Source organism: Dysidea avara, chromosome 7 (genome assembly GCF_963678975.1).
Source record: "Dysidea avara chromosome 7, odDysAvar1.4, whole genome shotgun sequence".
NCBI classification, from domain to species: Eukaryota; Metazoa; Porifera; class Demospongiae; order Dictyoceratida; family Dysideidae; genus Dysidea; species Dysidea avara.
This window is the reverse complement of record NC_089278.1, coordinates 18,855,737-18,881,212: the sequence shown is the minus strand read 5'-3', so window position 1 is coordinate 18,881,212 and position 25,476 is coordinate 18,855,737. Positions and strand designations below refer to the sequence as shown.

General features: G+C 38.3%; 1 protein-coding gene across 2 annotated transcripts in view; it reads left to right on the top strand.

Moving 5' to 3' along the window:
- LOC136259679 (hemicentin-1-like) overlaps positions 1-25,476 on the top strand; it is a 172,024-nt gene that overhangs the window by 89,871 nt on the left and 56,677 nt on the right. For both annotated transcript variants that reach the window (XM_066053184.1, XM_066053183.1), the window contains exons 36-49: positions 205-513; positions 587-910; positions 2,172-2,438; positions 2,495-2,758; positions 2,805-3,077; positions 3,656-3,922; positions 3,979-4,239; positions 4,714-4,986; positions 5,207-5,509; positions 5,559-5,855; positions 6,153-6,473; positions 13,132-13,446; positions 13,573-13,896; positions 13,944-14,258. In XM_066053184.1, the coding sequence (XP_065909256.1) occupies positions 205-513; positions 587-910; positions 2,172-2,438; positions 2,495-2,758; positions 2,805-3,077; positions 3,656-3,922; positions 3,979-4,239; positions 4,714-4,986; positions 5,207-5,509; positions 5,559-5,855; positions 6,153-6,473; positions 13,132-13,446; positions 13,573-13,896; positions 13,944-14,258 (4,113 nt within the window). The remainder of the gene's footprint in view (positions 1-204; positions 514-586; positions 911-2,171; positions 2,439-2,494; positions 2,759-2,804; positions 3,078-3,655; positions 3,923-3,978; positions 4,240-4,713; positions 4,987-5,206; positions 5,510-5,558; positions 5,856-6,152; positions 6,474-13,131; positions 13,447-13,572; positions 13,897-13,943; positions 14,259-25,476) is intronic.

Here is a 25,476-nt window from a genome sequence, read left to right as displayed (position 1 = left end):
TAGTTTTAGCTTCACTGATCAATAATTGTTACGATTTTAGCTGGCTATATATGTACTTCTCCCATTCTACATATGTATTGAATAAACATTATCAGGATTTTAAACAATTTTATGAATTACGTAGCTTGCCTTACTTGATGCTATAGAAGAGTTACATATATACACATGTACATGCATGGCTATTACCATAACTTTAACCTGTAGTGGTTCCTACTATTACTGTACCAATGGAAGGATCTACTATACTAATAAAGGAAGGATCATCCAGCACAATAGACTGCACAGTGGCAGGTTTTCCACTACCAAGAGTTGTGTGGGAGAAAGTTGATGGAAGTGACCTTGGTAATAGCCTGAGCATAGCTGATCCAGTGATTAATATAACTACCAATACTGTCAGTGTGTCTCTTATAATAACTAATGTATCCAGAGAGGATAGTGGAGAATATAGGTGTTTGGCTGATAACAGTACTATTGTTGGTACGGCTAACAGGGCAGTTTATTTAATTGTTCAATGTAAGTCTTCCTATATATGTACTATATGCTGAATATTATTCCATGTGGAGTGCTACATGTTAATCTTATTTAGTTGCCCCAAAGATTGATGTCCCTCCATTGAACCAAACTGTATCAGTCTCTGCAGATTTTGTAAATGCCACATTTGTGTGTAATGCTAGTGGTTATCCTCTACCTGAGATCCAGTGGATGAGAGATGGATCTGTTGTTATTGACAATGAACACCACCAGATTACTAGATTATCCTTGTCAGAAGATTGTCCCATCATTATTGGATGTCAAACATCTAGCACTTTGTTAATTGTAGATACTAAAACACGTGATAAAGGACAGTACACTTGTATTGCAAGCAACATTGCTGGAAATGATATAAAAGTGGCTGAACTAATAGTCAATGGTATGTTTGATTAAGACACACAGTAGTGGGTCGTGTATCCAAAAAAGCTGGCATATCACACCTACGTAATGTATATTGACAAGAAGAAAGAAAATGTGTTTATCATTCCTGCTTACATATAGCTCCATGGTCCCTACTCCATAGCACACCATTTCTACATTGTAAGTCTCTACTAGATAGGGTAGGCCACACAGCAAGTTTGATTACATTCACTCAAGCCATTCATGAGATCTGGGTGGCCAAAGTTTAGATTTGTTTCTTTGCTTTTATCTTAAAAGGGTCTACAGGGGCCTATTCGCAAACTTTGCAAAAATTGTTGTGAAATGCACATGAGTAATTCTATTACCTTAAAAATGTGGTACAGATAAGGAGCACCTAAAAATGAATTCACATCCTAAGTTTGCAGTGAATCTGATAAATATCCATGATTCTATGAACATTTAATGAAGTAAATCAGCTTGAAATTTTGTCCTGGAATCTGCATATTGTAGTGGTGACTTTTAATGGTTTGAAAAACGAAAGAGTAACAGCTACAGAGTAACAAAGCATAAACCAAAAAATTGTAAATTACTGGGTCGAGATACTCTAATAGAATAGTTATCAAGGGGCATAAAAAGTGCACAGAAAATGTCAATAAAAGAACTTACCAAAATTCAAACCAGGGACCTCCATACTGTACACCCAAATGCTTAACCACTGAGCCACCACTTTCACAGTTGTTCAACTTGAAACTGTAGCTTAAATCTAATGATAATAAAGTTTATCACGGATCTACCAATCAAAATTCTAGACTGTTCTATTAGAATTTTTTCTCAAAACAATGTGTAGAGTACTGAGTTAAATAAAGCATGCAATGCAATACAAGTAAAATTTCTGTCTTTATCATTGTGTCTTTGTAGGTAAGAAGAAATGTGGAATCCCATATATGGCTGGCTTTGGAGCCATATAGAATACGAAAAGTGATGAATTCCACACAAATCAGCCATGCTGTGAAAAAAGGGTACAGCCTTCAAAGACTGGGTGAAAATAAGTTGTAAAATCAATGGTGGCAGCTGCAGTGATATACATTTTAATAATGCCTGTAAACAATTATTAATATTAACATCATTACAGCCATTTCTTGGCTTCCACCATTGATTTTGCAACTTTTTCACCTAGAGTTTTGAAGACCACACCCTTTTCACAGTTTGATTGTTTTTGTATGTATATATTTTAGACTACATAATCAAATTTTATTCCACTGTTCATATTTTACTTGTAGTACTACCTATACTATTTGTTACTCACCCATCATCACAAAGTGTTAATCTCACACAAACTACCACATTCACATGTTCTGCTACTGGCTATAATGTGACTTATAAATGGACAATTGGATCAGGATCATTTCCTAGTAAAGTGACTGGTATAAACACCAATATCCTGGTGATCCCAGATGTGAGATCATCTGATGATAACTCATACAGTTGTGTGGCAAGTAATGAGAGAGGGAATGTTTCATCAAATACTGCTACACTGACAGTTACTGGTATGACTATGATGATGTTGTTAGGTGGTAGTGTGAATGTTGTATTGGTGGTACAGGTCTACCAGAGGTGACAGTGACACCATCCAGTCAGAGTGTAGAGGTGACACACACTGCCATGTTCACTACCACAGTGAGTGGTGTGGGAGTGGAGAACTTCATGTACCAGTGGAGACACAATGGAACAATTATTACTGGAGAGACTGGAGACACTCTAATGATCACTAATGTGATGGAGAGTGATAGTGGAGACTATGAGTGTATTGTTACTAATGAGTATGGAGATAGTGATACATCTGATGTAGTTGTATTGATGGTTACAAGTGAGTTATTGATTTAGTTGTACATATTGATTAACATAAACATTAGGAGTACCACCTGTTATTACTACTCATCCAATGAACACAACAGTCACCTTAGTAAATAATACCACAAGTGTGTCACTAACTTGTGAGGCAGATGGAGCAACATCCTACAATTGGGAGAGACAGAGTGGTAGTATTCCATCTGGTGCTACTGAAGTGAACACTAATACACTCACTATTATCAATCTAACACCAGAAGATGCTGGTAACTACCGATGTGTAGCTACTAATGCTAGTGAGAGTAGTGTATCAAATTATGCCACACTGACTATTAATGGTTAGGAATACAGTGTAATTGTTAGCATATGTGTGCATATGCATAATTTGTTATATATGACAGAATCATGATATTGAAAACAAAATTAAACATAATGTTAACATTTTGTTTACCACTTTCTATCTACTGCTTTATATTATCATTCACTTTTTTCACCAAGGAGGCAACACATCACACCAGTGTTATTCACAGAAACAACAATAGCATAGTTTTCACATATACATTGCTCAGTGCCTCCATCACTAAACTAAATAAACTTTTCAGTGCATTTGCCTTATACATTTGATAGTCTGCATAGCAAATTCAAGGAAAATACATATTATGTAATTCAATTCTCTTGAACTTAGACACACTTATAAATAATATGCCAATTTTGTTTTGAATTTTTAAACTACACAGAGCTATTGGTGGTTATTTTAACCAACTTAACACTTATTGACAATCGTTTCATATCGTTTTAGCAGTGACCATTGTAAAGGTTACACTCTTTTCTACATCTTGGTTGCGGTGATCTGGGTATTGATTTGTTCACTTTTAAGTATACAGTCTGTTATAATGATAATATATTTCTGTTATAGTACAACGTCCAGAATTTGTTGTTGTTCCATTGTCACATAATGTTAATCTCACACAAACTACCACATTCACATGTTCTGCTACTGGCTATAATGTGACTTATAAATGGACAATTGGATCAGGATCATTTCCTAGTAAAGTGACTGGTATAAACACTAATTCCCTGGTGATCCCAGATGTGAGATCATCTGATGATAACACATACACTTGTGTGGCAAGTAATGATGGAGGGAATGTTTCATCAAATACTGCTAGATTGACAGTTACTGGTATGACTATGATGATGTTGTTAGGTGGTAGTGTGAATGTTGTATTGGTGGTACAGGTTTACCAGAGGTGACAGTGACACCATCCAATCAGAGTGTAGAGGTGAAACATACTGCCATGTTCTCTACAATAGTGAGTGGTGTGGGAGTGGAGAACTTTATATATCAGTGGAGACATAATGGAACAAACATTAATGGAGGGAACAATGATACTCTTATCATCATTAATGTGATGCCAAGTGACACTGGGGACTATGAGTGTGTAGTTACTAATGAGTATGGAGATAGTGATGTGTCCTTGGTATCACTGGTTGTTACAGGTTAGACCTGTTGTTGTTGTATATTTGCATGAATCCCTAGATTATTACTTTGCATGGAAACATTAAAGTGCACTTTTTTCTCTTCTACTACTAGCTATTAATACCTGTAAGCACGTATAGTTAAATCATTGCCACAAGCCCATAGTTAGAATGGAAATAGGTCACAAATAAAATAAGCCACAGTACACTAGATACCTCACCAAACACTTCTCCTAACAAATATTACAGCCTGTGATAACAATAGCCACACATACCCTGGACTGAAACAAAACATCAGTTTTATTGATTAGTGGTATCCAAATTATTTGACAAAAATGGTGGGCATGAATAACAATCTTCTAGCAGTTATTTATAAGTGCATGTGTTTTAACAAGTATGTTTCTCCAATATCATAAGCACGTGCACCAAAAAACTGGAGTCTGTGGTATTGTAGTGTTGAAATGTGTAAATGTATGTATGTACACTCCTTTACAGTTACTCTTCCGGAGATAGTTGCACACCCACTGAATGATACTATCATGTTAGTTACAAATAACGTCAACTACTCACTGACTTGTGATGCACTTGGGGCAACATTCTACAATTGGGAGAGACAGACGGGTAGTATTCCATCTGGTGCTAGTGGAGTGAACACTACCACACTCACCTTTATTAATGTAACACCAGAAGATGCTGGTAACTATCGATGTGTTGCTACTAATCCTAGTGGGAGTAGTGTATCGTTCTATTCTCGACTGACTATTCGGGGTAAGTTGATGACGTTACTAAAATTTGAAAACAATAAAGTACTATAATTGTTAATCTCAGTATTGGCCTATTAGCCAGCTACTGTTGCCAATATTCAGCTATATGGTGTTAACATAAGTTTATTTTATTTTACAATTTATGTGAATGTTACAAAGAATTTAAAACTCTTCAGTTATTTTATATGACATGATGTGTGCAAGTATGGTATTAATTTGTTTAGTGGATATACCAAGATTTGTTCAAGATCTTTTGGACCAAAGAGTTCCAGCAACAGAAGATGCCAACTTCACATGTACTGGTCGGGGATATGGAGATGTGACTATTAGTTGGTTTAGAGGTCAACAAAGAAGGGAAAATCCAATACAAGATAAAGCTTTTATTACAAATATTATTGTACCTGATCTCATTACTAGTATATTAACCATACCTAGTGTGTTAGCTAGTGATGAAGGAAGGTATTGGTGTAGATTTAACAACAGTGCTGGTTCAAATGATAGTAATGTAGCACAGCTTACTATTGGAGGTAAGGCAAAAGGTATTTAAATTGTTATTACAGTTGCTGTTTCCTACAGTTGGTCCTCCCAGAGTAGATGCCCATCCCATAGATGTGTTAACCAATAATGGGTCAAATGTGACTTTCAGTTGCGAAGCGTTCAGTTATGTATCAACCAATTTTACATGGCTACGCAATGGAGATGTGATAGATGAAATCCCAACCATTATTATCACTACCAATAATAATGCTCATGTCTATATCACCACACTGACTATATTAAGTGTACAATTACCAGATGATGGTAATTATGTGTGTAGAGCTGCAAACAGAGAAGGTGAAGTATTGTCTAATGCTGCCACACTGACTGTGATTGGTAAGTCAAACTTTTCTAATCCTGGATTATAACATGTATATTGATTGTACTGTCAGTGATGTCACAAGTGTTCATCAATCCAATGTTTTTGTTTGGAGCATGTACTGTACCTTTAGAAATAACATTAATTGCTGTGGAAAAAATTTTAGCAGCTACCCATACTCTATACCAACCAACTTCAAGTTTCATAGGCCACGTATGTGCTACACTTTTAATCATAATAGTGACCAGATTTTACTATACTTGAACACATTGTTGTAATGCATACACTTAAACTTATGTGCTTAACCATTACAGTTCCTCCTATTGTCACCACATCACCATCTGGTCCCATACAAGGAGCTATGGTGGGTAGTCCCCAAATGATCCAGTGTACAGTGAGTACAGTTAGTGGAGTGGAGTCCAGTTCAGTAATGATCAGTTGGATGGGACCTGGAGGAGACACTATTACAAATGATAGTAGAGTGACCATCAACCCAACCACTTCTAATGGTAACAATTACACTAGCAGTATCCAGTTTATGTACCTGATGGAGGGAGATGAGGGTACATACATGTGTAATGCGATGATACTGGAAACTAGTGGATCATCATCAGTTGTACTGGAGACACTTACTAGTAAGTTATGTGTAAGGACTCCTGCAGTCTTTGTTTTGTGCCAGTTCAAATTATTGTAAACAGATGTAATCTACTTTAGCAAGAGGCCAACCTTAAACAATAATCAAATTGTTAATCCTGATGTGCTCTAATAGTAGAACTCCAATAGAATATTCAAACAAGCTATTTGATGAGTTTAGTTATTCCAACACAGTGGTAAGGATGATACTGCTAACACATTATTAACATCCAAAGTCCCCTGCCCACCCCTCATAAGGGAGCTAAGTGTGAGCCTTGCCTGCTTGCTTGTATGCCACACCACCACCCCGAACTCTAATGCAGTCATTCCAGGCTCATTGCACCTGCCCCTAAAGAAGGGAAGGGGATCTTTATTCTCTACTGTCAACACATGTACATTTATATTTGCGTAATTGTACATACCATACATTCATTCGTGTATTTGTATGGCTTACCAGCATGCTTACTCGTACTCAGGTGGTGCTGCCTGGTGTTTGCTAGCCTGCTATGCTAACTTTGGAGTGACGAAGGGGCAACTGAGAAATCATTGGGCAGAATCGCTAAATTTATTTGGCTGTGCAGTTGACGACACGTGATATGGATTGTACAGTAATTCAATGCTTAGCAAATAGTGGCAGGAACCCACATGTGTACAACAGCATAATTATATGGGATAGATAACACAAGACATGCAGAGCAATGATAGCAACAAGTGAACAAAGTGAACTTGGGAACCCACTAGCTAACTTGGGAATCCACAAGTGAACAACAGCCATGTGGGGTAAGTGAAGCAATTATGCAAAGTAACAGTTACAGCAGCAGCAGCAGTGGAAGCCCACATGTGTACAACAGTTATGTGGGGTGGGTAATAACAGCAGCAGCAGTGAGAACCCGCATGTGTAATCAGCTTTGTGGGATAGGAACAGTAGCAGCAGCAGTAGGCCCACAAGTATGGGGGTAGGTAAAGCACATGCAGAGCAATGATAGCAGCGGCAGCAGTAGGGACTCACATGTGTACAACAGCGGTGTGAGATAGGTAAAGCAGTTATGCAAGCTATGATAGTAGCAGCAGAAGCAGCCAGCAGCAGCCAGCAGTATCAATGGTTTGATGAGTGCAGACAATAATACCAATTGGCACACTACAAGTCCTACATTATATTACCCAACCATTTATATTTGATGAATAGCATGTAATCATATACATAATAATTATTAGTTGTAGTATCTTTTCTTGGTACCATTTGTTGATGCAAGGCTTTTAACCCTATAGGAAGGTCATTCTACTGTAGCATTGGTTAAAGCAGCAGTTGCAGCAGTGAGCTACGAATGGTCCTGTCCTAGCCAATGAGGAGGGATTTAACAGATTACATAAAAATTACTACATTGCTTGGGGTGGTTGCTGTATACATAGCTAAAACTCAGTGGGTGGTGTACATCTTACGTAGGTGCAGTAATTGTTGCCTAAGTCTTTGAAGTACATTGTACTAAGATGTAACTAAAGTAACTAATACGAAAAGAGATAGGTGACACAGTCAGCAGCAGTGGGAGGATCTCAGTAAGATTGCAAGGGACAAGTGTAGTGCAACCACTCTATTACATTATGTTTATAGTATATAGTACACCAGAATGCAATGAGAGAGTAGCAGTAGCAATGGTAGTGATGGTGGCAGCAGCTGTAAACCAGCAAGAGCAATAATAGCAGACGGATCAGTGGTGATATCAGGTGTTGTGTTTTGCTTTCCCTTTCCCCAGGTATGCCAAGATAAGTGTAATAGCATATCAGCAACAGTGGTGGACTAGCAAGCCACAGTTAAGCCTTGTGATTTGTAACTCCACTTACCCAGGTGTATTGTTATTTGGCAACTGCCAGAAAAGGATTAACAGCATTGGTAGCATCAATAGCAGCAACATAGTAAAGCAATTATGTTAAAGGAAGTTAAGGTAACCTGAAGCCAGACTCTTAGCAAATAGTGACAGTTGTGCTATCCATCCAGGAATGGCTGCTGGTTGGCCACTATGGGGTTGCATGCATTTGGTTTATATTTGCTTAGTGCCAATTGGTGCAGTTGATGTGCACAATTGCTGGTATGTACTACTGAACATATTATGTATCATTGCCATCTAATGCTATGAGCATGCCAAGTACAAAGGCCCGCTGTATGTAATCAAGCCAGTAGCATGCAACATGTACTAATTGTAAGCATCCAAAATGAATTAAAATATGTGACCAGATTTTACAAAACCGATCCAAATTGCACATCAGACAAAATCAAACTAACACTACCAGTGGATAGCCACACTATCGTACTACTAGTCTTGACACTCAGTACTACACAAACTACTCAAGGCTGGTTTTAACAGACGTCTTTTCTGGGTGGTATAGAGACCTCGAGTGGCAGTATCTGGTCTTGTGAAGGGTCTGGCTTGGCAAGAATCGGTGGTATACTGGTGGATGGCCTGATAATGTTGGCCAGACGTTTTATCTGTTGATGTTGCTACATATCTGCCACTAAGGAGCCAGCACAGCCATGTAATCTCGTGTCTGGACTCCAATAGTGGTCTGCTTGATGTCTATCTCTTACCATCCCCGCCATACCCCACCCTCCACCCCTTTGTGAGCACTCATGATACTAATTCGCTCGTCCAACTGCTCAGATTTTCTATCTTATTTGGCGAGAAACTCTGCAAGCAGCTACAAGTACTGGAAGTGGTCTGAAAGACAATAGATTGATGCAACGTTTGTGTAAATTTCATATGCGTGCTTGCTATCCTTGGCAAGTTATGATGACTTGAATTCTTTAAAACCATTTATCTCGAAACTTCTAATGTGCGATTTGGATCATTTTTCCAAAATCCAGTCACATATATTTATGTATGATGGCAGTGGTTTAAAGCTCTAAAAGCCTTTTTAAATCTGACCCACAAATATTTTAATACAACACACAGCATATGATTTAATGATTTGATTTAATGATTTATTGATTTGAAGGGAAACTACATTAGTTCTAAGAACTGTTTTTCAGCAGTGCCGTATACAAAGTACACAATATTATACAACAACAACAAAAAATACTTACACAAGACAAAACAAAATTTACAGAACATAAATATGTACAACACAATTCTTTAATTAACAAACCAATTGTTTGTAGGTAGCCTTAAAATTTGACAAGCGGTCAGTACCACACAAATTGGGAGGCATGCTATTCCAAATAAGTACTCCACAATAGTAAAAACTACTCTTCCCAATTGATGAACGGATTTGCGGTACATACAATCAATGTTTATTTCTTCCAGTATGCCCTGTATATGCTTCAGTTGAAACAAACCAGTCTTTTAAATACCTGAGAGATAGATGATGTAAAACTTTAAACACCTGCACAGCAGTATGAAAACGTCGCCTCTCTGCTAGTGTTAACTTGACATAAGAAGAACAAGCTGAAATACCTTTCGAAAAATGAGAATGCATGCATTCCAGACACTTTGTAAGTAGCACGGATGTAGGTGTCCAAACAGCATCACAATAATCAAATACCGGTAACACAAATTCCTGATACAATTGACACAATAAGTAATCTGGCAGTGGCTTCAAACGTTTCAAAGCAAATAATTTGTATCTAGTTCTCTTCAAAACATAACTAACATGAGCCTTCCATGTCAAATGCTGATCTATAATCACTCCAAGATAACGAGTGGTAGTAACACAAGTAAGAGTCTTACTATTAAGCAAGAGAGACACACAACAATTTCGCAGCTTCTGCTAGGATCCCAGCAACATTATAACAGATTTTGTAACATTCAGTTGTAGTCTATTAGCTTGTAACCAGCCTTGAACTTGAAAGAGATCTGACTGAAGATCATTCTGAACATTTTGTAGTTTATCACCAGAACAATGCAGTTCTGTGTCATCAGCATACATATTGATACTACTATGCTCCACAACAGCTGGCAGGTAATTTACAAATGTAGAAAATAACAGGCCCCAGTATGGAGCCCTGTGGCACGCCCATGTCAATAAAACCCCACCTCGATTGAAAACTCCCATACTTGACACACTGCCGTCGATTACTTAAATAACTCCTAAACCAAGCAAGAGCACCATCCACAACTCCATAATGAGCCAACTTATTCAGCAAAATACCATGATCAACACAATCAAAAGCTTTTGCCAGATCTAGAAATCCAGCTACAACAAATTTACGTTCATCAATAACTTTAAGCCAGGAGTCAACAACGTACAATAACACATCTTGTGTAGAATGACATGGACGAAATCCAGATTGATAAGGTGAAAATAAGTCACACTGTAAGAAATGCGATACCAATTGATCATGAACTACATGCTCCAAAATCTTTGAAAAAATTGGAAGGACTGAGATTGGACGAAAGTTAGACATACGTAGCTAAATTACCCTTTGACTTCTGAACTGGGGTAACAATAACACTCTTCCAAGAATCAGGGAATGTGCAAGACAATATACTCTGGTTAATTACTCTAGTCAGTAGTTTAGCCATTGCATGAGGACATGCTTTCAAAAACCTCACAGAGAGTCCATCATAACCAGTGGCTTTTGCTGAGTCCAAACTTGTCAAGATGGAAATAACTGTATCTACATCAACAACAGACATCTGAAATTTTGTTTCACAACAGCCGGAAAAATAGGAAAGGGGGTCCACTGAAGTTGAAGGAACAGTTTGAACAGTTTGATGTGGAATTGATAAAAAAATAGTCATTGATATCATCTGCAGCAAAGGCACTAATGTTAACACTAGACTTGTTTTTCTTTGATAACAAATGATGAAAATGTGACCAAAGTTGCTTAGGGTTACCCTTAAAAGATTCAGTAAATTCTGTAAAATATTGCAACTTCGCAGACTTCAGTAGACGATTAACTTTATTACGAGCATGACGAAACAACTGCCAATCTTCTGGAAAACCAGAAGATAGAGCCTGATGGTAGAGTTTTATCTCTCAGTCGTTTCGCATTAATCACCCTGCCATTAGCAGCCCAAGGATTATTATGTTGTTTGATTCTCACACGACGCAAAGGCAAGAGTACATCTTAAAGACCTTGTAAAACAGTAACAAAACATTCAGTGGAACCATTAACATCATCAAATGAAAACACATCATTCCAAACATCATCAGCTAATATATCTTTCAAAATATTTACATCAAGTTTTCAATAACATCAAATTTGAATTACTTTATGACTCAACCGAGCATGAGATCTTCTTCCAAAATAATCACCAATAATGATCTGATGATCACTAATACTACATGGCAGGCCAACAACATTAGAGAACGAATATGAGGTGTTGGATAGAAAAACATCCAAATGAGAGGAGCTGGATTCAGTAATGCAGGTGGGACCACTAAACAAATCATTCACATGAAATTCAGACATAAACTCCTGTAGTCTATGAGACTGCGGTAATGCAGGATGTAAAAGATCAGAATTTAGATCTCCAACAATAAGCACTTTTTGATCAACACTGCAAATACATTTTCACACTCCGAAGTAAAATTATCATAAACGTCAGCCTTGGATGGTGGACGATAAACACAATAAACAAGTAGAGATCTCTTACTTTTAGGAAAACGTTCAATCCATAAGGATTCCACATTACCCTCTCTTAGCTCAGGTTTCAAAACAAAAGGGATTGAATTTGATATTACAAAAGCAACCCCTCCTCCACAACGATTTCTATCTGTTCGTACTAAAATTAAACCAGTTCCATAAGATGTTATCTCAGAATCCACTATAGTTTCATCAAGCCATGTTTCAGTAAGAGCTAAAACATCAAGTTGAGCATCGAAAAACATGGCTAAAACATCATCCTTATGTGATAACAAACTACGACAATTTAAATGAGCAAGACGCAATGTACCTGTTTTTGGAGGAAAATTACACCTGGCGACATCACTAGCACAACTGAGCAGACTATCATCAACAATTGAACTGCTATCTAATACAGAACAATCATGAAATGGCAATTCCTGAGCCCAACATGGAGGACACATCCATGAAAAAGATTCTGTTTGCTGAAAATACAAATAATCCTTATTGGTCACACCACAATATTTACAATGAACCCAAAGATGACAAGAGTCACACAGCAAAGCTTTTTGTCTACATTGCACAGGGCGCGAGCACATACCACAAGGAAAACGAGGAACTGGCCCAGGATTGAGATGAACATTTCCAACAAAAGCAGCAACAAGTACAATGAAAGAAACAAATTAGTTCGTGTTGTCCACCACACCGTACACTGAACATGGCAACAAATACTCCTTCTTCTTAACCTTTCCCAGAGGTCACAATAGCGAAAGTGTAGAAAACGTTAGCGGAGATGAGGCCCATCATGCTCAAAGACTCCAGTAACAGCAGAGGCCTCCCATGGTTGCTTATATCTCAGTTGTAAAGTCACAAAAACCAAACACAACAGAAGGCGAAACACGCAAAGCTACATTTTTTTAATATCAGTTCATGCAAGGTAATATTGACTGGCAGATAGCCATGTGGGTTAAAATCACATGAAATACACATTAAACTTGGTCCAAGACCTGACAGTACAAGAAGTCTAACTGTTCCACTGCTTCTTTAAATGTATCCTTAACAATATAAGTGTTTGTAATAGTGTATTAATATTTTTACAGTACCCACTCCTAGTGTGACTGTCACTTCCCCTAATACTCAGAGAGTTGGTCAACCACTAACACTAACATGTAATGTAACTACCGTGAGAGGTATTACCAGTAGATTGGATATTGTGTGGAGTACAAATAATAACAGTTTGAGGAGAGTGACTAATATATCATCAACTACAGTGGGCAGTTCACTAGTGTATAGGGACTCTTATACTATTCCATCACTAAGTGTAGATGATGATGAAATAGACTATGAATGTAGACTGGTTGTACATACACCTCTAGAAATAAGAGTCAGTAATACTGTCATGATTGATGTAACCGGTAAGGTTTGTTTGTTGCTTCTGTACCTGTAAATATGGAACTAGGTGGTTGTTACTAAACTAATGTAGTGTTACATGCATGTGATTTTTTAAAGTGTTTATGTACATGTTTATTGTTATTTTACAGTTCCTGATATTTTAGTCACCATATCACCACCTGGTCCCATACAAGGAGCTATGGTGGGTAATCCCCAAATGATCCAGTGTACAGTGAGTACAGTTAGTGGAGTGGAGTCCAGTTCAGTAATGATCAGTTGGATGGGACCTGGAGGAGACACTATTACAAATGACAGTAGAGTGACCATCAACCCAATCACTTCTAGTGGTAACAATTACACTAGCAGTATCCAGTTTATGTACCTGATGGAGGGAGATGAGGGTACATACATGTGTAATGTGATGATACTGGAAACTAGTGGATCATCATCAGTTGTACTGGAGACACTTACTAGTAAGTCATACATGTATTTGATATTTGTTTACCCCTCAATGTTGTAGTACCCACTCCTAGTGTGACTGTCACTGCCCCTAATACTCAGACAGTTGGTCAACCACTAACACTAACATGTAATGTATCTACTGTGAGAGGTATCACCAGTAGAGTGGAGATTGCATGGAGAAGAGATGGTATTCACTTGAGTGGATCAAACAATAGTTTGCCATCTACAGTGGACAGTTCAGTACTTTATTCAGACTCATACACTATCTCACCACTAAGCACAAATGACAGTGGGAGACAGTATGAATGTAGACTGGTAATACGAACGTCTCCAGTGACTATGTTAAACAACACTCTCATATTGGATGTAGCAGGTACTTAAATATGCTATCTTAATGTTTTTGTTATAGTGTAAACAATCAAATATTTACCATGCTATGTGCCAAAGTATGGACCAATTTAGCCAGCAATAGGTAATGTAATTCTCTCACTCTACAACATATATATACCGACTTCCAAAGCAGTGGCATTTCTGAGCAGTGTCAGGTCAAAGATCTAAGGCATCAATTATTGTTAACTGATGTCCATTATTGTCTACTCAATAACTTGTGTACATAAATTATTGGATGGTTTGTCTTATTTATCCTGGCATGTATTCCTACACAATTCACTACATTTTGTCAATTGTACTAGCCAATCTACCAGGTTTAATGTTCCACGAATATTTTGTATGTTATTTTTGTTCGCCTCGTGTTTTATTAGTATCTTGGCTGTGTGGCTTGTGCTTTATTTTTCATATCGCACTCGCAGCAATACTTTAAATGATTTATGGAGCTTTCTAGTCGTGTAGCTTCACCATACACTAGGACTTGTAATTAACACGCGTTGCACTAATTATTAGTAGCCTGAATGCACACAAAATAGTTTAACAATGTAACTCACGTGTAGTTCACCATATTTTAGCATGGTAGGTGTTCATCGCATATTTTGGCAGGTTTTGGTCACATTCCACAATTGATTCTATTGTGACACATGGTGAAGTATTTTCGTGATATCTCCAGGACTTGTCTGTTTATGTAACAGCAAACATTACCTTCTCCCACCCATCATCGAAGCCATTTAGGTATGTCTATAAAAGCAATCCAGTGGTAGAACTCGTATTGGCTGGGATGATTGACCACTCAGCGTGGCAAGGGCTATCAGCCTTCACCAGCTTGGGTGATTAGTCATACTGGCGTGAGCAGCACCATGGGCTATTAGCCTGCACTAGAGTATGTTGGCAAATGTGCTTTATTGCCCACCAAGAGTGCTTTATTGGACCACAAAGAATGCTTTATTGTACGATTAAAGCACTCTTGCAATAAAGCACTGTTTTCCAGCGTAAAGCGTACTTTATGACATTTAAAGTGCACTTTTCCCTTTGATTTTGCCCATGCAAAGTTATATAAACTCAATTAATCTCTATTTAAACAAACATATGAGCATTTTATTGTAATCTGCTTTTATTGTTGTAAAATAATTTTTGTATGCATAACTTGTACGAAAATTTCTCACATGAAAAATTTTACATAAGACTGAACTACTCTAATAGAGCAGTCACTCACATAAGTTATACAAAACGCAAAAAAATATCACAAATTTTTTTTGCACGAAAATAAAGTGAATTATGGTAATGCTTTAAACACACTTTAAATAATAACACACTATTATATCATCAAGGATGTTATAAAGGTCAGGACACAGTGATCCTGGTGCCACTGGACTCAGCTGTCTACCAGCAGTGTAGCAAAGGACATACAAGCGCCTTGTGAACTAATAATAGCTAACAACGTATATCCACTGTGTATGGGTTTATTTCTTTACTCTTGAATAATTGTAAAGTATATTCAACACTGACAAGCCCCAAACTTCTGAAAAACAATTGCACATTGGCCAATCGTGCCTGAAAGTGACCATTTTATATAAGATTTTTCCAGCTTACTGTTACTTATGTAATTAATTCTCCTGGCATTTAGACTCCCTCACAACACTGTTCATCTTGCTCTCTGCACTCTTTCTCTGTCACATTCAACTTGCGCAGTAGCTCTTTTCATCTTTGACACAAAGTATTAATAATAATGGCTACAGCCATTAATCCATCATGGTCACATAACTATATGCCTCAAGCAAGCAGAGAACAATAAGTCCCATCAGTGTGTGGTACATTGTATATACATGTAAACTCTATCTAATCAAAAACAGCCGAGCTGTAAAAAAAGGTGCGGCCCCCAAAAAGGCCATGGTGAAAAAAGATGTGAAATCCAAGGTGGCGGCCAAGAAATGGCTGTGATGGTAGGTTAATGGTTACATTTTAATAACAACAATTCAGGTGAATTTGGTGCCAAGACCAAGCGGCACAAAATTCACCTGAATTGTCGTTATTAAAATGTAACCATTAACCTACCATCACAGCCATTTCTTGGCCGCCACCTTGGATTTCACATCTTTTTTCACCATGGCCTTTTTGGGGGCCGCACCTTTTTTTACAGCTCGGCTGTTTTTGATTAGATATCACTTCTTTTTGTATTTGTATACTGCAAAGCCGGCCTATGGCTGGCTTTGGGGCTTTTTTAACCCATGTGTTTTTTTCTTTAACACAGGAAGAAGAAAAGAACTTAAAGAAGAATTTTAGTACTTCAATTATTTTTGATTTTATTAGTAATTATATAAATTATATACATATATTTATTACATGCCCATTATTCCCCACAGGATTTTTTTTGCAGCTGATCTCTCTACTGGGTGACTTGAAATGTAGCTGAACTATATACAGGATGGTTTCTTTGTAGCTGAACTCTCTACAAGGTAACCTCTTCTAGCTGATCTCTCTACAGGGTATTTTGTTTCTAGCTGAACTCTCTACAGGTGATTTGTTTGCAACTAAACTGTCTACATGGTGGTGTCTTTGTAGCCGAACTCTCTACATGATGGTTTCTTTGTAGCTGAACTCTCTATAAGGTGACTTCGTCTAGCTGAACTCTCTACAGGGTGATTTTTTTGTAGCTGAACTCTCTGCAGGGTGATTTGTTTGCAGCTGAACTCTCTACATGATGGTTTCTTTGTAACTGAACACTCTACAAGGTGACTTCTTCTAGCTGATCTTTCTACAGGGTGAATTGTTGTAGCTGAACTATCTACAAGGTAACTTCTTCTAGCTGATCTCTATACAGGGTGATTTGTTTGTAGTTGAATTCTGTACAGGTGGTTTCTTTGTAGCTGAACTCTGTACATGATGGTTTCTTTGTAGCTGAACTCCTTACATGGTGACTTCTTCTAGCTGAACTCTCTACGGGGTAATTTCTCTGTAGCTGAACTCTCTATATGATGGTTTCTTTGTAACTGAACTCTCTACAAGGTAACTTCTTCTAGCTGATCTTTCTACTGGGTGATTTGTTTGCAGCTGAACTCTCTACATGGTGGTTTCTTTGTTGCTGAACTCTCTACAAGGTGAATTCTTCTACCTGATCTCTCTACAGGGTGATGTGTTTGTAACTGAACTCTGTACAAGTGCGTTTTTGTGGGTGATCTCACTGCAGGTTGATTTGCTTGTAGCTGAACTGCTTACATTGTGTCTAGTTTCTAGCTGATCTCTCTACAGGGTGATTTGTTTGTAGCTAATCTCTCTACAAGTTGATTAAGTGTAGCCGATCTCTCTGCAGGTTGATTTGTTTGTAGCCGATCTCTCTACAGGGTACTTTGTTTGTAGCTGAACTCTGTACAAGGTGCTTTTTTGTAGATGATCTCACTGCTGGTTGATTTGTTTGTAGCTGAACTTACTAAAGGGTGATTTGCTTGTAGCTGAACTCCTTACATTGTGTCCAGTTTCTAGCTGATCTCTCTACAGAGTGATTTGTTTGTAGCTGAACTCTCTATAAGGTGATTTGTTTGCAGCTGAACTCTCTACATGGTGGTTTCTTTGTTGCTGAACTCTCTACAGGGTGTTTTGCTTGTAGCTGAACTCTCTGCAGGGTGATTTGTTTCTAGCTTATCTCTCTACAGGTTGATTTGTGTGTAACTGATCTCTCTACAAGCTGATTTGTTTGTAGCTGAATTCTCTGTAAAGTGTTTTGTTTGTAGCTGACCTCTCTTCAGGGTGATTGTTTATAGTTGATCTCTCTACAGGGTGATTTTTTTGTAGCTGACCTCTCTTCAGGGTGATTTGTTTCTAGCTGATCTCTCTACAGGGTGATTTTTTGTAGCTGACCTCTCTTCAGGGTGATTTGTTTCTAGCTGATTGCTCTGCAGGTTGATTTGCTTGTAGATGAACTCTCTACAGGGTAACTTGCTTGTAGCTGAACTCCTTACTTTGTGTCTAGTTTGTAGCTGATCTCTCTACAGGGTGATTTGTTTGTAGCTGATCTCTATACAAGTTGATTGTGTGTAGCTGATCTCTCTGCAGGGTGATTTGTTTGTAGCCGATCTCTCTACAAGGTAATTTGTTTGTAGCTGAACTATCTATAAGGTGATTTGTATGTAGCTAATCTCTCTGCAGATTGATTTGTTTTAGCTGAACTCTGATTTGTTTTTAGCTTATCTCTGTACAGGTTGATTTGTGTGTAACTGATCTCTCTACAAGCTGATTTGTTTGTAGCTGATCACTCTGCAGGTTGATTTGTTTCTAGATGATCTCTCTACAGGTTGATTTGTTTGTTGCTGATCGCTCTAAAGGTTGATTTGTTTGTAACTGAACTCTCTGCAAAAGGTTTTGTTTGTAGTTGATCTCTCTACAAGGTGATTTTTTGTAGCTGATTTGTTTCTAGCTGATATCTCTACAGGGTGATTTTTTGTAGCTGACCTCTCTTCAGGGTGATTTGTTTCTAGCTAATCGCTCTACAGGTTGGTTTGTTTGTAGCTGAACTCTCTACACGGTGATTTGCTTGTAGCTGAACTCCTTACATTGTGTCTAGTTTCTAGCTGATCTCTCTACAGGGTGATTTGTTTGTAGCTGATCTCTCTACAAGTTGAATTGTGTGTAGCTGATCTCTCTGCAGGTTGATTTGTTTGTAGCCAATCTCTCTACAAGGTAATTTATTTGTAGCTGAACTGTCTAAAAGGTGATTTGTTTGTAGCTGATCTCTCTGCAGGTTGATTTGTTTTAGCTGAACTCTCTACAGGGTGATTTATTTGTAGCTGAACTCCTTACATTGTGTGTAGTTTCTAGCTGATCTCTCTACAGGGTGATTTGTTTGTAATTGATCTCTCTACAAGTTGATTTGTGCGTAGCTGATCTCTCTGCAGGTTGATTTGTTTGTAGCCGATCTCTCTATAGGGTAATTTGTTTGTAGCTGAACTCTCTATAAGGTAATTTGTTTGTAGTTGATCTCTCTGCAGGTTGATTTGTTTTAGCTGAACTCTCTACAGGCTGATTTGTTTGTAGCCGATCTCTCTACAGGGTAATTTGTTTGTAGCTGAACTCTCTACAAGTTGATTTGTGTGTAGCTGATCTCTCTGCAGGTTGATTTGTTTGTAGCCGATCTCTCTACAGGGCAATTTGTTTGTAGCTGATCTCTCTACAGGGTGATTTATTTGTAGCTGACCTCTCTTCAGGGTGATTTGTTTCTAGCTGATCTCTCTACAGGGTGATTTTTTGTAGCTGACCTCTCTTCAGGGTGATTTGTTTCTAGCTGATCGCTCTACAGGTTGGTTTGTTTGTAGCTGAACTCTCTACACGGTGATTTGCTTGTAGCTGAACTCCTTACATTGTGTCTAGTTTCTAGCTGATCTCTCTACAGGGTGATTGTTTGTAGCTGATCTCTCTACAAGTTGAATTGTGTGTAGCTGATCTCTCTGCAGGTTGATTTGTTTGTAGCCGATCTCTCTACAAGGTAATTTATTTGTAGCTGAACTGTCTAAAAGGTGATTTATTTGTAGCTGATCTCGCTGCAGGTTGATTTGTTTTAGCTGAACTCTCTACAGGGTGATTTATTTGTACTGAACTCCTTACATTGTGTGTAGTTTCTAGCTGATCTCTCTACAGGGTGATTTGTTTGTAGCTGATCTCTCTACAAGTTGATTTGCGTGTAGCTGATCTCTCTACAGGTAATCTGTTTGTAGCTGAACTCTCTATAAGGTGATTTGTTTGTAGCTGATCTCTCTGCAGGTTGATTTGTTTTAGGTGAACTCTCTACAGGGTGATTGCTTGTAGCTGAACTCCTTACATTGTGTCTAGTTTCTAGCTGATGTCTCTACAGGGTGATTTTTTGTAGCTGAACTCTCTTCAGGGTGATTTGTTTCTAGCTGATCTCTCTACAGGTAGATTTGTGTTGATTTTTTCATTGCTGATAGCTCTAAAGGTTGATTTGTTGCAGTTGAACACCCTGCAAAGTGTTTTGTTTGTAGCTGATCACTCTAAAGGGTAATTTGTTTGTAGCTGAACTCTCTCCACAGTGACTTGTGTGTAGCTGAATTCTGTGTAACTGAATTCTCTAGAGAGTGACTTAATTGTAGCTGAATTCTCTACACAGTGCATGACTTGTTTATAGCTGAACTTTCTTCAGTGTGACTTGTAATGTTCTGAATCTCTATAGTGATATATTTGCTTAACTCTCCTCATGGTGACTGTCTTCTTGCTGAACTGTCTATAAGATTAACTGTTTGCAGCTGAACTCCCTACAGAATAACTTGTGATGTAATAAAATTCTATAATGGAGTAAATAAATTAGCCGAATGCTCTATTAGGGTGACTGTTCTATTAGAGTATCTCGATCTCGCATTTGCTACACGGAGTTGGCTTTCGAATCATAACTCAGTGGACTGGTTTGTAATCCGATTCTTCTGTACTACTGCAAGGACTTTCTATGAAGATTATTCCAGCTATACACCGATTTTCAGCTCATTGCTCTAAGCGGTTTGCCTAGTAGGCGTGAAAACTAATACTTTTTTATTCATAAAAATTGATCGCGTAATTGTGACACAGGTTGGGTTTTGTGTCATATCTCCGTGGTCTTTATCTCGATTCCTTTCAAACCACCAAAAGGCACTCCTACGATGGTTACTCCATCTACATAGCAATTTTCAACTCATTCCATGAAGCGGTTTACCCTGTAGGCGTGACAACAAATCGATCTTGTTTTACGCGAATAATCGGTCATAACTCCTGAACCATTCATCGGATTTGTACCAAATTTGATGCTAGGATTCGCCTGTGGACTCCCTTTCTGTGTGCCAAATTTCAAGGCGATCGGAGTACGCGTTTGCTTGTTATAGCAATTTTTGCAAATGTGCGAAAAGACGAAAAAGAAGAAGAAGAAGAAAAAAACGAAACTTTGGCAGCTCGTATCTCGGAAATGGCTGGAGCGATTTCCTTCAAATTTGGAATGTAGACTCCCTTGGCTGGCGGGCAACTGTGTAGCAAATTTGGTTCCAATCAGATAAGTGATCACCGAGATACAAAGGTGTGAAAATGACGTTTTCGTTCTTCTTGTCAATATACTCACGGTGTGGCGCGCCGGCTTCTTGGGCCGCACGACACACTACCGTGTGTCTTGATCATGAAGGGTAATTGTGTAGGTATGGCAATGTACAGCTATTGAGAGATGGACAGTATCCTCATCTACTGTGTCCATCTATTTATTTAGACAACTATCCCTCTAGGGACCTGCAAGGAAGCTAACAGTAAGCCTGTGAAGCAGGGAGTCAGAAACCTGTAACTGAAACTATACTGAATGCAGAAAAAAAGCTATTGTGAGATGGAAAGTAGTCCCATTCAGTCTATCTATTCATTATACATACAACTATTGACATACACATAGGATGGAGAGATTTCTAGTCCTACCACATGCCCATGCAATTGCATACGTTTGCACTTTTTTCTCACTCTTTCCATCTTATCCACTGGAGTATTTTGAATAACTCAGCAATGGTGGATCCAGCAAGGGACATTTAGGGCAACAGCTCCCCCCATCCCCATTCTGTCTTCTTGGGAGGATCAGCCATACTCCTTTTGATTAAAATACTAAACCTTGTCAGGCTACAATCAATTTATATAACTCATGAAAAATATTACTACGTAATAGTAATATCGTTTATTGCAAACTCACCTGTTAAAGCAGCTGTCAGACCATAGACTGTTCGTGTTTTCTGAGTGCCTCTAAAAATAATTATTGTGTACTGGTGTTTAAGGCATTCATAGTCTTTTATACAGCTTTGACGTCACAACCATCTGCAAAGGCCAAATGGCAAAAATTTACTGTGAGATACTACTGAGTATTGATTATTTGCTGCTTCAAAAATACAGCAAGCAGCAAGAGCATCTGCTCCTAGATCCACACCTATTCAGCCTATCCCTTCCTAGCTTAGACATCTTGTGTAAACATTAGAAACAACATGCATTGCCATACAGTGAGTTACGTATATGTGCGAGGTCCAAATTTTGCAAAATTTGTGAATCAAAGATTAATATGCAAGACTTTCTGCTGGCAGAGTGAAATTCAAGTGAGCAGAGTCTATGGCAGAGTTATGCCAATACATTTTGTATTCTAAAGTTTTTGTAACATAGCTAAAGAGATGCATAGAATTATGGGTGTAGTCTCAGTACTCTATTTTCTTTGTAGTAAAACCTATTGTTGTATATGCAGCTATGTATATCCATAATTGCTTCCAGTAATTTTGAAACATTTATGATGCGTGCTTGTAAGAAAAGTATATCTAATCCAAAACAGCCAAGCTGTAAAAAAAAAGTGCGGCCCTGAGAAAGGCTATGGTGAAAAAAGATGTGAAATCCAAGGTGGCGGCCAAGAAATGGCTGTGATGGTAGGTTAATGGTAAAAATTTTAATAACAACAATTCAAGTGAATTTTGTGCCAAGACCAAGCGGCACCAAATTCACCTGAATTGTTGTTATTAAAATTTTTACCATTAACCTACCATCACAGCCATTTCTTGGCCGCCACCTTGGATTTCACATCTTTTTTCACCATAGCCTTTCTCAGGGCCGCACTCTTTTTTTACAGCTTGGCTGTTTTGGATTAGATTTCACTTCTTTTTGTATTTGTATACCCCAAAGCCGGCATATGGTCGGCTTTAGGGCTTTTTAACCTGTCATTTTTTCTTTACTACAGGAAGAAGAAAAGATGAAGCAGGGTGATTTCTTTGTAGCTGACCTCTCTGCAAGGTGATCCTTCTAGCTGATCTCTCTACCGGATGACTTGTTTGTAGCTGAACTCTCTACAGGGTGATTTGTTTGTAGCTGAACTCTCTACAAGGTAATTTCTTCTAGCTGATCTTTCTACAGGGTGATTTGTTTGTAGCTGAATTCTCTACAGGGCGATTTGTTTGCAGCTAAACTGCTGAACTATCTACAATGTAACTTCTTCTAGCTGAACTCTCTACGGGTGGCTTGTTTCTAGCTGAACTCTCTACAGGATGATTTGTTTCTAGCTGAACTCTCTACAAGGTAACTTCTTCTAGCTGATCTTTCTACAGGGTGATTTGTTTGTAGCTGAATTCTCTACAGGGCAATTTGTTTGCAGCTGAACTCTTTACATGGTAGTTTCTTTGTAGCTGAGCTCTCTACAATGTGACTTCTTCTAGCTGAACTCTCTACAGGGTGACTTGTTTCTAGCTGATCTCTCTACAGTGTAACTTGTTTCTAGCTGAACTCTCTACAGGGTGATTTGTTTGTAACTGAATTCTCTACAAGGTAACTTCTTCTAGCTGATCTTTCTACAGGGTGATTTGTTTGTCTCTACAGGGCAATTTGTTTGCAGCTGAACTCTCTACATTGTAGTTTCTTTGTAGCTGAACTCTCTACAATTAACTTCTTCTAGCTGAACTCTCTACAGGGTGACTTGTTTCTAGCTGAACTCTCTACAGGGTGATTTGTTTGTAGCTGAACTCTCTACAAGGTAACGTCTTCTAGCTGATCTTTCTACAGGGTGATGTGTTTGTCTCTACAGGGAAATTTGTTTGCAGCTGAACTCTCTACATGGTAGTTTCTTTGTAGCTGAACTCTCTACAATGTAACTTCTTCTAGCTGATCTCTCTACAGGGTGACTTGTTTCTAGCTGAACTCTCTACAGGGTGATTTGTTTGTAGCTGAACTCTCTACAAGGTAACTTCTTCTAGCTGATCTTTCTACAGGGTGATTTGTTTGTAGCTGAATTCTCTACAGGGCAATTTGTTTGCAGCTGAACTCTCTACATGGTAGTTTCTTTGTAGCTGAACTCTCTACAATGTAACTTCTTCTAGCTGAACTCTCTACAGGGTGACTTGTTTGTAGCTGAACTCTCTACATGGTAGTTTCTTTGTAGCTGAACTCTCTACAATGTAACTTCTTCTAGCTGATCTCTCTACAGGGTGACTTGTTTGTAGCTGAACTCTCTACAGGGTGATTTGTTTGTAGCTGAACTCTCTACAAGGTAACTTCTTCTAGCTGATCTTTCTACAGGGTGATTTGTCTGTAGCTGAATTCTCTACAGGGCAATTTGTTTGCAGCTGAACTCTCTACATGGTAGTTTCTTTGTAGCTGAACTCTCTACAATGTAACTTCTTCTAGCTGAACTCTCTACAGGGTGACTTGTTTGTAGCTGAACTCTCTACATGGTAGTTTCTTTGTAGCTGAACTCTCCACAATGTAACTTCTTCTAGCTGATCTCTCTACAGGGTGACTTGTTTCTAGCTGAACTCTCTACAGGGTGATTTGTTTCTAGCTGAACTCTCTACAAGGTAACTTCTTCTAGCTGATCTTTCTACAGGGTGATTTGTTTGTAGCTGAATTCTCTACAGGGCGATTTGTTTGCAGCTGAACTCTCTACATGGTAGTTTCTTTGTAGCTGAACTCTCTACAATGTAACTTCTTCTAGCTGAACTCTCTACAGAGTGACTTGTTTCTAGCTGATCTCTGTACAGGGTGACTTGTTCCTAGCTGAACTCTCTACAGGTGATTTGTTTGCATCTGAACTCTCTTACATGGTGGTTTCTTTGTAGCTGAACTCTCTACAAAGTGACTTCTTCTAGCTGATCTATCTACAGGATGACTTGTTTCTAACTGAACTCTCTACAGTGTTATCTGTTCATAGTGGAACTTTCTACTGGGTGATTTGTTTGCAGCTAAACTCTTTGCATGATTGTTTCTTTGTAACTGAACTCTCTACAATGTGACTTCTTCTAGCTGATCTCTCTACAGGATGACTTGTTTCTAACTGAACTCTCTATAGTGTGATCTGTTCATAGCGGAACTTTCTACTGGGTGATTTGTTTGCAGCTAAACTCTTTGCATGATTGTTTCTTTGTAACTGAACTCTCTACAAGGTAACTTCTTCTAGCTGATCTCTCTACAGGGCAATTTGTTTGTAGCTGAATTCTCTACATGGTGATTTATTTGAGCTGAACTCTCTACATGATGGCTTCTTTGTAGCTGAACTCTCTATTAGGTACCTTCTTCTAGCTGATCTGACTACAGGGTGACTTGTTTGTAGCTGAATTCCCTACAGAATAACTTGCAATGTAATATAACTTTGTAAATTATACATGCAGCTGAATGCTTTATTAGTGTGACTGTTCTATTAGAGTATCTCGATCTCGCATTTGCTGCACGTAGTTTCCTTTCGAATC